Source organism: Leuciscus leuciscus, assembly GCF_965113295.1.
Source record: "Leuciscus leuciscus genome assembly, chromosome: 1".
Taxonomy (NCBI): Eukaryota; Metazoa; Chordata; class Actinopteri; order Cypriniformes; family Leuciscidae; genus Leuciscus; species Leuciscus leuciscus.
This window is the reverse complement of record NC_138725.1, coordinates 8818811-8834292: the sequence shown is the minus strand read 5'-3', so window position 1 is coordinate 8834292 and position 15482 is coordinate 8818811. Positions and strand designations below refer to the sequence as shown.

Sequence of the window (15482 nt, the reverse complement as noted above, 5' to 3'; positions counted from 1 at the left end):
TACAAAAAAGAATTAGAGCGTGTAAGTACAGTAAGATTTCTAGGAGTTTGGTTTGATACTAGATTAACTTGGAAAGAGCATATTGAGAAAATGGTGGGAAGATGTAAGCGAGTTGTGAATGTAATGAGATGTATTTCAGGTCAGGAATGGGGAGCAGATAGATTGGCTTTAAAAACTATATATATATCTATGATAAGATCTATAATGGATTATGGTTGTATTGTATATGGTTCTGCAAATAAATCTCATTTAGTTAAAATAGAAAGAATTCAATCTCAAGCATTAAGAATTTGCTGCGGAGCATATCCAACTTCTCCAGTTTCGGCTCTTCAGGTAGAGATGGGTGAAATGCCATTGCAGATAAGAAGACAGCAATTAATGGCATCTTATTGGGCAAATTTGAGAGGACAGAGAGAGGATCATCCAACAAGGAAGGTAATGAGTCCTAGCTGGGAACATGAGAAGAAAGAGGGTAATAGTTTTGGATGGAGTGTGGGGAAATTAGTTAGAGATATGAGATTGGAGGAGGTTGGATATGCTCCAATAATTCCATTATCTCCAGTACCATTATGGGTTATGCCCCAACCAGAAGTAGATTTAAGTTTATTAGAAAAAAGACAAAAGGAAGGTTCATATGAAACAGAAGTATATAATGTAAGGGAGTATATTGGGTCAAGATATGGGGAATATATGCACATTTTTACAGATGCATCAAAAGATCCAAAAACTGATCATGTGGGTTCTGCATTCATTATTCCAAAGGTTAAAGTGTATAAGAATAAAAGGATATCAGATTGTTTATCGGTGTATACTGGAGAGATGTTTGCAATAATTATGGCAATAAGGTGGATTAGGGAAGTTAAAATATCCAAGGCAGTAGTATGTTCAGATTGTAGTTCAGCTCTAATAAGTTTGAAGGAGATGAAGTCAGAAACAAGACAGGATATGGTAATAGAGATAATTCAAGAATTATATTCAATCAAACAAGCTAGTTTAGAAGTACAGTTTTTGTGGGTTCCAGCACATATTGGGCTGAGAGGTAATGAGGAGGCTGATGCATTAGCAAAAAAGGCAATAGAACGAGATATAGTAGATATACCGATTTTATTTAGTAGATCAGAAATTAAGTCAATTATTAAAAAAAATATTCTGAAAATATGGCAGCAATATTGGGATAATGAAATAAAAGGTAGACATATGCATCAAATAGAGCCAATAGTGGGTAAAGGAAGAGTATCAGGTAGGTGTAGGTATGAGGAGAATATGATTACAAGATTAAGATTGGGACATACAAGATTGAATAGTACATTGCATTTAATAGGTAAGAGTCCAACAGGTTTATGTGAGGCATGTGAAGTTAGTGAAACAGTTGAGCATGTAGTAATGCACTGTAGGAGATATAATGTTGAAAGGAAAGAGTTGAAGGAGGAATTAAATAATATAGGAGTTAAGTTCACTATTCAAAATGTATTAAAGTCAGATAGGAGTATAATAAATCTAATGGTAGAATATTTGGGAAATACTGGGTTAAATAAGCGCATTTAAATTAGGGGTTTTCTTTTTTTCTTTTTTTTTTTCTTCTTCTACCTGTCATGGGGGCTGAGAGTAGACGGAGGAGCTGAACACGCAGCGCCGGATGAAACTCTATGAAGCCTCTGTGCGGGTAAATAGAGGTTATAGTTGTGTCAATGGTCCATTTCCTAGATAGGTGGCGGTAATGCACATATCTGTCTGCGATCCGCCGTAAAAAAAGCAAGAAGAAGAAGAAGAAGAAGAAGAAGTTGTTTCAGTGTCGAGTCTTCTGAGGTGAGGAGAGCAGTTCACGGTATTTCTCATATTTATACAACCATCACACACACTTTATACAGTTTGATTAAGCGACAGGCTCATTTCTGTATTGTTTTCATCGATCACAGCGATACTTGTGCGTCTTTTCTGGCGTCTTCCTTCTGAAATAAACATTTAGTGCAGCAGCAGCGAGCATGAGGAGAATATGTTGAGTTCATTCAGACCTGAGCGATGTTGTGTTCGTTTGTGTGATTGTCTCGATGTTTGGAGTGAGAACTGTTACTGAATGTCGAGTCAAGAGGTAAAGTGTGAGATCTGTGAGGGGAATTGATGCTGCCGTTTTATTTCATCTTTAATAACTATGAACCGATAAGAATAAACCTTGAAATGCATGAATGTAAGTCGCTTTGGATAAAAAGTGTCTGCCAAATACGTAATTGTAATCAAATGTGTTACTTCACATTGTTAAAATATACTGGAACAGATACTGCTAAATATTAAACATTGAGTTTTTTAGGATCATTGTCAGTTTTAATCTAATAACATCAGTGCAATGAATGTAGAAAATTAAAATGTATTTTAGATTATGCTTCTGTAGTTTAGTGGTTAAGATGAATGCCATTAGTGTTAGTTTTTTTTTTTTTATGTTTTTTTTTTTATATGTTTTCTAGATATCTGCCTATATTGTAATGGAAAAAGCAGGATTGTGTTCTGGTTATCCATGAAATAAGTTATACATTTGCATCAGTTACTTTACTTCAGACAGACAGACATAAATGCTTAGATGTGATATTTAGTATAAAAACAAATTCAGGAACTTATTATTTATTTTTATTTTGTCAGATCAGCTCCTCCCACTGTAATTCTCCAATAAATGCTGTAATTTCCCATCAGCTACAAGTGAAGACGAGCATCAGAGCATCAGGAAGAGCTGAAATCTGCAAAGACTGAGTTTATTAAAGAGGACAGAGAGAACATGAGTGATCCAGAACCCTGCAGAATGAAACACACTGAAGATCCTGAAGAACAAAGAGGTTGGTGTTTATTCTTCATTCATTCATAGTCACATTGTATTTGTCATAAATAACAGCAGTTCCCTTTCGAATGGGAACTCGTACTGCATGCTCTAGTGCAGTGGTTCTCAAACTTTTACACCAAGTACCACCTCAAATTTTTACCACAGAAAATATGTGGCTCTCCAAGTTCCACCATAATAACCAATATTAGTAGGCCTAACTATTCAGCTACAGTTATGCACAGCTCAAAAATGAGGCAGCATTATTTCTAATAAGAATATTTATTATTGCCAGCCATTTAACACTGCACTGTGCAAAAACTTTAATGATTAAATTTAAAATGTACTGCACCTAAAGGGGAAATAAAAACTATGCACTTAAAATATTAAGTTTAAAAAAAAATACTGTAATTAATACAAATAATAATTCATATTTAACCTTTTTACACATACATTTAAAATATTCTGGCTGACCTTGAGTTTTTCAAGGCGACCGTTATTTAGATCTGATCACTTTTATAAGGGGTTCCTCTCAGGTTTCTCCCAAGGTTTTTTCTCCATTCTGTCACTGATGGAGTTTTGGTTCCTTGCCGCTGTTGCCTTTGGCTTTTGGCTTGCTTAGTTGGGGACATTTAATATTCAACAATATTATTGATCTGCCTTACTTAAGGTGGACGATTATGCTATTTTCTTTGTTGTGTTATTTTCATGGTATCACTGTGAAGCTGCTTTGATACAATCTGTATTGTAAAAAGACTTGGTGATGCAAAGTCTGATATTCTGATATAAGTCTGATATAAAAATTTCTGATATTCTGATTGTCAAATATGTGCAAGTGTTTTATTGTTTAAACACCTTTATAACGATCGCGTTAGTTGAGCTATATGCACCGCCATGTTAGTTTGTTACCCTGGAAATCCAGAGTTCTCGCGAGAGCACAAGTTGAACTTGCTCAGCGAGTTGTTCTGACATCGAGTAATGATGCTCATTAACTATGCCCTTGTAGCCGAGCCGCACCAATCACATCGGTGTATCTGATAAAGGCGGGCTAAACAGATGACGACAGCGCTGCTAGGTCGTAACGTCAAAGTCATTAGTAAACATTGCAAGATGTGGACAGTGTTGGGAAGGATACTTTCAAAACGTATTTAGATACAGAATACAGAATACATGCCCCAAAATGTAATTTGTAACATATTCCGTTATGTTACTAAATCTGAGTAACGTATTCTGAATACTTGGATTACTTCCACATTGAATTGCATTTTATAAGTGGTGGAATGCGGTGCGGTGATGTGGTGGTGACGCGTTCATGTAACATGTAAGAGTGGCGCTGCCAATAAAGCACCTAAAAGCTATCACAAAGAACCGGCAAAAGTAATGATTATGAATGTCAAATATAGCAAGGAAATATTTTAATTGTTTATTAATAAACAAGTGTTTTCTGTGTCAGTGTCGGCTGCAAAGATGAAGTTGACGATGCTGACTCGCGATCTTTGCAGTAGTGAACGCGCCAGAGAGAAATGCACATTTCATACGGATTACATAAGCAGAGAGCAGTCTGTTTTCTTTCGTTTTGAATTGTTCTGTTTAAAAGTAGACATGTCTGTGAGGCAAGTATAACCTTATACGCTGAGTTTCGGTTTATTTATGAGACAAGCTCCAGTTCACGCGCCGGCGCCTCCGTGTCGTGATTATCTATTGTCTGCTATTTACTTCTTATTTATTAAATCCAGGCAATTGGTTGATGAAACATTTATTAAAATTAAGATACAATTAATACAAAACGAAATTCACTTTTTTTTCCTCAGAGTGTTTTTATTGGACATCTTATCAAACATAAGATAGAATTTACAATACATTTTCTTTTTATGTTAACCAACCCACCCAAGAACAATCCCCACCTGTTGCACCAATACACATATTCATTTGAAAAAAACAAAAACAATCATTAACATGTTTTAAAGAAGAGAGCACAAGTACGTACAGTATATTACTCCTCTGAAATTGAGATTAGAGAGGGATCCACCTTCCTAATTTGGTCCAGAACCGGTTGCCAGATATCAAAAAATTTATAGGCACAGCCTGCTGTAGCATATCTTATTTTTTCCATGGTCAGATTGTATAAAAGATCAATGAGCCACATTTTAAAAGTTGGAGGAGACTTATCTTTCCATTTAAACAGTATCTGCCGTCGAGCTAAAAGAGTGGAAAATGCTATGAGGCTTTTGTTGTTTTGATTTAAGTGAAAATGCTGCGGTACAGTGCCAAATACAGAGATCATGGCATCAGGCTCTATGACTGTCCCCAATGTGTCGGAAATAAATTTAAATATAGACTTCCAAAAATCTTCAAGTTTTTGACAGAACCAAAACATGTGAGACAGAGTGCCTGGTTCGGCTTCACATCTATCACAGTGAGGATCTATGTCTGATTTAAATTTTGCCAGTTTTACTTTAGACCAATGCAATCTATGAACAACTTTAAATTGGATCACTCGATGTCTTTGACAGAGGTGGGTAGAGTACCCAAAAACTGTACTCAAGTAAAAGTACAAGTACTTATAGAAATATTTACTCAAAGTAAAAGTAATAATCTTAATAGTTACTTGAGTAAGAGTAAAAAAGTATACAATGAAAAAACTACTCAAGTAGCGAGTAACTTACTTCGGATCATATAGGCCTCTATTTTATATATATATATATATATATTAGAGGTGGGCATAGATTAATTTTTTTAATCTAGATTAATTTTGAAATTAATCTAGATTAAAATGGCTCATTTGAATTCTGCCGAAGGCATTCAGAATATGTGTGCTACCCAAATAATGACTATAAAAGTAAGTCTTTGAGAACGGGTTTCTCAAGCCAGGTGGCGCATTAGACCAGGGGCTCATCTCCTGTTTCCAAAATGCATCACAAACTGCTTGAGAAAGCTGTTCTACTCATAGACTGTAAAAGGTTACTACTGTACTGTTACCGTCCGTAGGCAACATTAGGTAGGCCTATGTTATTATCAACTACTATAGGCTATCAATTAGGGATGGGCGATATGGCCTAAAATCTATATTGTGATATACATTGCAGCCTCTTGCGATAACGATATACAGTATATTATAATAAAACCATTTCAGAACAGATTACACAGACCCATGCTAAACAACTGCTAAATGTATTTTTTTTTAAAGGGTGTATGTAGTTTTGAGAACATATATTGTGCAAAACTGTAAGTATACAACATAATTTTGCAGATAAATAAAATTTAAGTACACTAGCTGCAGAGACTTAAGTAGGTCTAATGTTTATTATGGCTTGGAGTTTATGAAACCCCAAATTTAAAATTAGAATATTGTCTAACTGATGTCTTTTCAGTTAAAAAGAAACACAACAACGATTCTTAAAATCGAGATTATGTGCTACACCACTAAGATATATTGGAATGGGAATAATACGCGCGCGCTGGTATTCAGTGATATCATGTTTCGTTTTGAATTTGAGGTGGTCGAACGGATTAGTCGTGTGTTAACTTACCGAACTGTTACCCCACACACTCTGTATATAGTTTGCTGCTGCTCGTCTGACGGCTTAAACCCGAACCAAGTCCAAATAATGGATGTTGCACCGATCTTTTTCAGCAGCTTTCACTTTCAGCCGTGTTTACTTAAGATGACGACGAATATGCGTTGCAGCCGGGTTTACCTCGCGGCCGCGGGTAGATTGCGTCATCATAGCTTGTGTAGTATATAGAGCCATCTCCCAACCCAACTTGGAGAATAGATTAACGGCGATATTTTTTTTATCGCGCGATAAGAGTCTCGCGTTAACGCAGCACGTTAACGCCGATAACGGCCCACCACTAATATATATATATATATATATATATATATATATATATATATATATATATATATATATATATATATATATATATATATATATATATATATATATTTCATTTTATATTTATATTCAAAAGCCTCTGAGTGCCATCTGAAACTTTCTTCTAAAACAAGCATTTTTATCAAGCTTGTATATTTAAGTTCAGAAATTTCACTTTAATGACAATTAATAGGTACTTTTCATTGCCATTTAAGTGAAATAACTGAACATAAACATACAAACTTGATAAAAATGCTCTTTTAGAAGAAAGTTTCAGATGGTACTTAGAGGCTTTTGCATCTGAAGTCGTCATATATATATATAAAATAATATTATTTAGATTTTTTTTATTTAAATGACTATTATTTTCATAAGTAGATTGGCTCTCTTTGCAACAAAAAACATTATTTCTGCCATCTGTAGCCCGAAAATCATTGCTTGTCCTTTGGTTTGTATAATAGTAACTTATACAACTACATCTGGATTATTAGACATGTAGAAATAAAGTGAATGCAATAAAGTGTTGCATTCAAAGGCATGTAATTGACACAGAGAAGAAAGAGTTAAAACTCTTCACATGTGCTCGCGCTCATGACTGCTGCTGAACATCTGAACACAAAAAAACAAACACAAGTACATCGACGGATCTTTTTCTGTCTGTTCTCCAAAATATAATCAAATGTATATTTCTGCAAGCATGTTTAAACTGGTTAACTGTGTGTACGGCAGGCAAAGGCATTCGTTTTCAAGTCGAGTTCGTGCGCAACAATACACACAAACTACCGCAGGATGGTGGGTGTTCATAAACTGTGAACAATGGTAGCTTATTTAATGTAGAAATGAATGTATTATGTCATCCTTTCTAGTAGTGCTATCATGGCGTAATAATCTGTTTGGTTGTAAAATGTATTACCTGAGTTAAATTAAATCGAATGTATCGTCCTGTGGAATCATTCATTCACAGACAGCTTACGAAGATGTTCAACTAATAAAGATCTTCATCGCTGGCAAATATATGATGCATTTGAAGATTTGCTCTCACTTGACTGTACTGTAGGTCCACGGCCACTTCATCCAACGCTCTTGATGTCCTTAAATCTTCCTGTTACGACTCCGAGTCGAGTGTGAATTGCAATTGCTTCAGACGATTCAGCGCGTGCAGGAAACTGAACAGAATCAGGAACTGAATCATTCAAACTGATTCGCGAACCGATTTAGACAGATCTGCCAACTTGTTTGATGAAGTCTTTGAACAGAATCGACTCAAAAGAGTGATTCATTTGTGAATTGAGCATCGCTCAAGCCCAGAAAAAAAGATACATCGCACTTGGAATAAACTACGCATTTAACAACACATTGCATTAAAATAAAGTAACGAGAAGGACGTAGCCCAACGTAACGAAGTAAAAGTACAGTTTTTTCATTAGAAATGTACTCGAGTAAAAGTAATAAGTACCCACATTCAAATCTACTCTTAAAAGTACAATTTTTCCAAAAAAATACTCAAGTAAATGTAACGAAGTAAATGTACTTCGTTACTACCCACCTCTGGTCTTTGACATATTGAAGATGAGTGAATGTTTTTCAATACAGATTCCCATACATCCTCAGAGATTCCTATAGCCAGTTCCTCTTCCCACAGTCTTTTCACGTGAGCTAGAGGTCCCATATTATGAGTATTCATTGCACTATAGATTTTACCAATGGCCCCCTTAGAGTATGGATTCGCTTTTAGAACAGTCTCAAGAAGTGTCTCAGGTGGTAATGAGGGGAAGTGACTAACAGATGATGCTACAAAACTGCGAAGTTGAAGATATTTAAAGAAGTGAGTGTTGGGAATTTGAAATTTGGTTTTCACTTGCTGAAAGGTTGCAAAAGTACCTTCAATATACATATCCTTTAGTACCTTAAGGCCGTTTACAGACCAGACACCAAAAGAGTCATCTATAATAGAAGGGGTAAACATGTGTAGGCCTGTCGCGATAATTAAATAACCGTCTGATCGCGATTATTTGATCTAACCGCGATTGTTTTAGACAACCGCGATTATTGCGCTCTTTTATAGGCCAGGTGCACAAGGGAGTCATGGACCAAAAGAAATAGACAAGCACTAATTAAGTTTTCCAGCAATATATTCAAAGTCATCTGGAGCCATTCTATAGCTTAATGTGAGGGACAGAAATATATTTACATCGTTAAATTAAAGTTCACGGAAACTCGTCTTCCCTCCTCTGCAGCTGTCAATCATTCTCCGTTCAGCATTCAAACAGCTCGCCTCGTCCGGTTACGACAGGAAACTCTCACCAATATGATATATTTACGTTATAATACTTGATCTGTAGAAAAAGGGCTGTGGATTTGCATACAATTATTTTATTTTGCTGGAGTTTATTGCTGTTTCTAAACGACTCGCTACCGTGTGCCTGTTAGATCACACACAGCACAAGGACTATGAATTGGCATCAAATGCACAATAACTGGAATTTAAAACTGTGAAGAAACAAACGATCAATAAACTGTTGGACAGATATACACTAGGATTTGTGAGCTCGATATTTCTTTGCTTTGTGCCGTGAAGTTTTAAATGCGCATTGTGACCCTATGTTGCTTTGAGCACATCATTCTGCACCCGCGAAACGCATACGTGCTTTGTGCCGCTCTGTTTTCAAGTGTTTCATATTTTCGTGGGTTTTTTTGCACTGTAAGATTATTAAAAGCCTATTTTGTTCTGTTCTTTCGTATATATCATATCTTGTTGCCCCATTAAAGCTGCACAATACATTTAAAATAGCATAATTTAATTGTATATTATTTGTGTATAGTGTGTAGATAGACAGACACACACACATACACACATACATACATTTGATGCTCAAGAAACATTCATTATTATTATCAATGTTGATATATATATATATAGATATATATATATATATGATTCTTTACATTCATATATATAAATAAAATGTAATTAATACATTAATTAATTTATAATAGTACTAATAGTAATTTGTAATTTGTTTTTATCAACATGTTTAGATTTCATAAAATTACGGTGCAGATTTTTTCAAGAATGACTTTTGCTGCTGATTAATACACTAACTAAGTTTATTAAGAAAATTGTCATAGCTATTGAATACATTTATTTCATATTTAAAGGTGTAAACTGTAATCTTTTGTATTTTGCATTATTGTTTACCAAACTTAGACAAGCGAAGCTAAGCCACCTCACGCAGAATGTTGTCTTTAACATACGCCATGGCCTCCGCTGCGTCTTGAAACTGCTTATCTGTCCCGTTATACGTGATCCGAAATCGGGCTGGATGTAGGAGACCATAGCGAACCCCCTCTCGTCCTCGAAGTAGTTTACGGACCTCGTTGAACGCCGACCTGGCGCGGGCTACGCTCGGTGGATAGTCAGGAAAGATGAGTATGGTTGAGCCGTTGTGTTGTAGCGGGCCAGATTCCCGTGCGCGGCGGAGGATTTCGACACAATCTTGATAGTAGTGCAATTTTGCTATAATCGCTCTTGGTTTGCCATCCATCCGTTTCGCCTGTAAAGAGCGGTGGGATCTGTCAATCAGCACGTCTTTATCCATTTTAAGGACCTTTTTAATCAGCCTTGAAACAGAAGCAGGGGTACTGGAACCATCTTCCTCAGCTACATTCATAATGCGGATATTTGACCTCCGCATTCGGCCTTCCATGTCTAAGCATTTCTCCTGTAGATTTTGAACATTTTCCTCCAGCTTGCGCACCGTGTTTTGTAGCTCTGTGATATCATCCGAACATCCTGAGAGTCCTCTTTCCATGTCCGACACAGTTGTTCTAATCACTTCCAGGTCTGACCGAAAAGCTGATGTGTTGTTAGCTATCTCCTGTCTCACTGCTTGTAGCTGTGATCTAACTCCATCAAACTCTTTAGACATGATTGACTTTAACTCGGTTTGGAAAAGCGTGGTCATCTCTGTTTTTATAGAGGACAATAACTCTTCCTTCATCTCCGTCGCCATATCGATCTTTCCTCCAGTTTGATGAGCTTGTTCAGCCATCTCGGGTGTCGTGTTAGCGCCGGTGCCAACGCTACGTGTGTCGGTGCTCGTCTTGTTAGCAGAGGCCTTGCCCGTATATTTGTATTTACGCAGGTTGTTCGCCATTTACATTTATTCAGGGGATAAACCGCTTCAAAGATGCAGGACAGTCTTGGATAGTTTTTTTGTATCACACATTTGACTAAAGCACCATTTAAAAGGGTAAAAAATATAATTTGTGCAGAGCTCTCTAAACTTGCAACCTACTCCATTGCCTGCTCGCTAGCGCCACGAAATTCACTTTAAAGAAAGGCTCTGTGCTTTCTGTTTGAGGTCTCAGTGAAAGTTTTAAAGCAGTCTTTAAGTGCCGCTTTCAGAGCGCCCACGTCCGTGACATTGTTTTTTCCTTATAAATGCAAAGTACACAAATTTTATAAAATTAATATTTTATGTTCTGTGGAGAGCCAACCCTTCTTTATCCGGTGGGTAGTATTACTTTTGGTTTGCGCAGTGTAATTCACAGAATTACTAAATAATATTTTGCCACCTAAAAGTTAAAGATTTTTTGTGTCACACGTTTATTTCCCTCATATTAACCCCCTGAGGTCTACGGTATCGCCGGCGATACCAGCTCGCTTTTTTTTTATTAGTGTAAAAGAAACTCATAAATACTCTGTTGACTTTGATTTTACATAGGAGTTTCATACATCAATCGATTCTGTTAAATGTGTATTATTTTTGTGTATACTCACAATAAAAACAAAGTGTTGTGCTTTTTGCCAAATAAAGAAAAATAAACACGAAGCGAGTTCTGCCTTCTCTCTGCCAGTGAAGTCCATTCTGAAACGCGTCCGAAAATTAACAATAACTCAGCGAATACTCAGTCAAACAGACATACAGTCACACAGGCATGAAGCTTGAATTCTCTTCTTTTAAATGAAGTAATTTATATAAAAAGCTAATATTCTCATCTTGTGAAATCTGTATTAAAAGAGAGCGATTCCAGTCGAGCTCATCTCATCTCATTACGTTATAATCGGCCACGCCCACGGAGAGCGCGCGCTATTCAAACGCAAATGACTGAGACGATCCCATACAAACTGTGAACGCCCACATATCAGCTCGAGAAAACACATCAAGTTTATTTAGATCATTGTTTACACCGTCTTGCAGCGCTGTGAGGAATAATACTAATGGAAAATGTCCCTCAGAAGTGCGGGTATATCGAGGAGCGAGCTGAGGAATACTGTACGTTTTTTCCTTCTCACGTGAATTTCTTCACGTGGGTTTCTGTTTATGAATGAATAAACGGCAGAAATGCGCGCTGTTTACCACAGCTGGCAAAGACAGTTTAAATTTAAATCGCGTGTGTGAATGAATGATGATGTTTTAGCAAACTGTATTGCTATACTGAGATAAGTAAACATCGACTGAATGTTGAAATAAAATGTAGGCTATTTGTATAAGCAACGTATTAAACTGCAAATTAACAATATGCCCTAATATTTCATGAAAACAACGTTACAGTCAGACGAAATATGAAAGACAACATTTTGTTGACTAGATTTGGGTACAGTTTTTACTGTAGAATATACTGCCACATCAAATAAGCTTTTGTTTAGCAATTTCTATATATAAAATACTATTTTTGTCAAAAATAAAGTCATCAACTAAGATGTTAGCTGTGCCAATGTTGGTTATATTCAAACTAATGAATACATAGATAAAATGTAGGCCTATAGGCCTAATCATTTTTTTTACAAAGAAAGAGTACACTTGAAATATTGTTGAAATTGTAATTATTGTTGTAATTGTAACCGTTTTAATAAAATAGCAAAACATATTTACAAGATAGATGTAAGCAAAATCTTAAATGGTCAATATAAGTCTTCTTCTAAATATATCTTTTGTCCTTGCATTGTGGCTCAGTCAGTGTCACACCTGAGTGAATGGCTCATCATTATGCAGAGTGGGTGGGACGTTGTATTTCTCAGGTGTAAACCACTCCTCGTTCACGCATATTGGCTTTCCAAGCAAAACCTGTTTTACATCAATTTAAATCAATGTATGGTTTTATGTGAACGATAAAGCAAGACTATTTTCACATAATTTTGAAGAAAAAACTATAGGCGATGACATCCATTAGTCAAAAGTCTTATTGCCACATATTTAGTATGTGTTTTGTGGCCTTATTTCAAAAACTTTAATTTTTAGTTTTTTCGATAACCACGCATAAACATTATTCTCTCAAAAATGAAAACATGTACATACATGTGGCTCACATATTATTGTAGTCCTGTTTGTGCTATATAGAGTGAATTTACACCTTTGCCATTAATATGTTTATAAGCAACTGAAAAAAGCACAAATGTCAGAGCATGTCAGAACACCCCCAGGGCCCAGAAAAACGCTCAGACTCCAGAGGGTTAAATAGAAAACGCATGTGTAGAGAGATATTTTTCTAATGTCTGGACTCCTTTATTAAGGGAGTAGGGATATATAAACAGTAGGGGTGTGACGAGATCTCGTGTTACAAGATCTCGCGAGATTAAAACGCGACGAGATTTCTCGTCGAGGTGAAACTTTGTCTCGTGAGTTGTTGTGATGTCAGCATGATGGAGCGTGAGGGTGAAATTAGTATTGAAGATGCCCCTGCTACTTTTAAATAATTTGTGTGCCGGGCCAATCACACACACACTCCGCGCACACACACACAATCACTGTTGCTCGCTCACTCACACACACACTCCGCGCACACACACACAATCACTGTCCCTCGCTCACTCACTCACTCTCGCACACACTCAACCCGTCGCGGAGGACCGTTAAAATTAAACATGCTAGTCTTTCTGTCGTGATGTCCTGAAGCATCTCAGACGTGTAGGTTGTCGCCCACTATGACACACTATACGAAATTAAACGATCGAATCTTGTGTCCCGACGCCCGTTGTCCTTCACGAATCTCCACGAAACGGATCGTGCCAAAATCGCGCTGAAATAGTGTAATCTGAACCAGGCAGGTAATAAACATTTGACCTATCACGCAAAGAACCTATTAAAGCACTAAGACATGGGAACAGAATAGCTAACATTCACATATCACAAGTCATATCGACATCGCAATATTAAACAATGATCGCACATCGCAGCTTTTCCTCATATCGTGCAGCCCTAGTTACTGCACAAAGGTCTCAACTGCTGCCAGAAATCGTCGACATGCTTATATTCTTGAAAAAGAACATGACCATAATCTTAGGCTGTTCTGTGTAGTTAATTTATCTCTTTTTCATGCTTGAAGAAAAAATTTGTTTCTGTTTGAACTTGTAGTTTTGAGAGAGCAGTACTTTGATTATGGATACACACTTACTGTTTGCATTTAAAGTGTTATTTCAGTTATTTATATTTATTTTATTTATACTGTTTTATTTTTTTATGTTCGATTTGTGGAAAGGAGTTAGATTTCTCATATGAAATCGTACAGGGGAGAAGCCAGACGGTAGAGTTTATAGCAAAACATTTTGCAGTGTTTGCATGTCCTTTACTGCATAGAATTAATTAAAATAGAAATAAAATAACATTCATTACAAGTTGATTTCAAAATGCACCTAAATTGTTTTGCATTTTGTGATTTTCAGTTGAATAAAAGACTATTTTCCATTCATATATTTCATCATTGAGGATTTCTTAAAAATTGTGTAAAAATCTCGTCTTGTCTCGTTCTCGTGAACCCAATCTCGTGTCTCGTCTCGTCTCGTGGAGTAAGCGTCTCGTCACACCCCTAATAAACAGACGTTTCAATATATTGGTATTAAATACATTTTCTGAGAATTTCAGTATATCTGTTGATGGTCCATAGGACAGAGAAATATCACCGCGAGTATCTGTTGATGGTCCATATAGACCGCACGCATTTAGTGACGCACGCAATGAACGGATCGTTCGCGAACGATCTAATCAAACGAAGCTAATCAAAACTGAGTGAAATATATTTAATAAACAAATATGTTTAGAGAGTAATAGCCTATCACATTGAAAAAGTTTACACTTGAGCAAACGAATGTTAGGGATATTGTAAGGCAATCTTTCCTGTAAGATATCAAAAGCTAGCCAAAACTAAGCAAAATATAGTCTGAAAATTCATATGAGTTCTATATTATCAGAAAAATAATTATATAACAGTAAAACTTACTCTGAAATTGTGTCCACGGGGGGATCAATTCGCTGTTGAAAATGCTGCCGTTCATTGTCTGAGTTACAATCTTCCTCTGAGGAAAAGGTGAATTCTTCCTCACTGTCTAGAATCATCTGAAGGGCGTCTTTACCGGAGAAACGAGCAATCCTCTCTAAACGCGATGAACCATCAGTGAACCTGATCTGATGAAACTTCGTGTTTTCAAGGCATTGATCGGGGGGGCGGGTGCAAAGCATAGATCACCTAAACTATTTACCATGTGAATAGCGCCGGGGGCGGGGCGGCCTCAGCTTATTAGAGATAATGAGGGAGAAGGAAAAAAAAGGTACCTCTCCTTGCTTTTAAAGGGACTACATAAGATGAGAATATTAGTTTTTTATATCAATTACTTCATTTAAAAGAAGAGATTTCAAGCTTCATAAAGACATATCTCACGTGTCTGTGTGAGAAGTATTCGCTGAGTTACAGTTCATTTTCGGACGCGTTTCAGAATGGACTTAACTGACAGAGAGAAGGCAGAACTCGCTTCGTGTTTATTTTTCTTTATTTGACGAAAAGCACAAAACTTAGTTTTTATT

At 36.5% G+C, this 15482-nt stretch overlaps 2 protein-coding genes across 3 annotated transcripts in view; one reads left to right on the top strand and one right to left on the bottom strand.

Moving 5' to 3' along the window:
* Positions 1-15482, bottom strand: part of LOC309480421 (uncharacterized protein) — a gene marked incomplete at its 3' end in the record, with an annotated part of 53179 nt that overhangs the window by 14657 nt on the left and 23040 nt on the right. The gene's annotated exons all lie outside the window — the stretch shown is intronic.
* LOC309492350 (uncharacterized protein) overlaps positions 1-15482 on the top strand; it is an 86657-nt gene that overhangs the window by 49241 nt on the left and 21934 nt on the right. The window contains exon 2 of one of the 2 annotated variants that reach the window (XM_082161283.1): positions 2690-2822. In XM_082161283.1, the coding sequence (XP_082017409.1) occupies positions 2765-2822 (58 nt within the window). In that variant the 5' untranslated portion in view covers positions 2690-2764. Of the gene's footprint in view, positions 1-1809; positions 2823-15482 lie in introns of those variants that run through there. The other variant, XM_082161284.1, reaches the window with a different exon arrangement.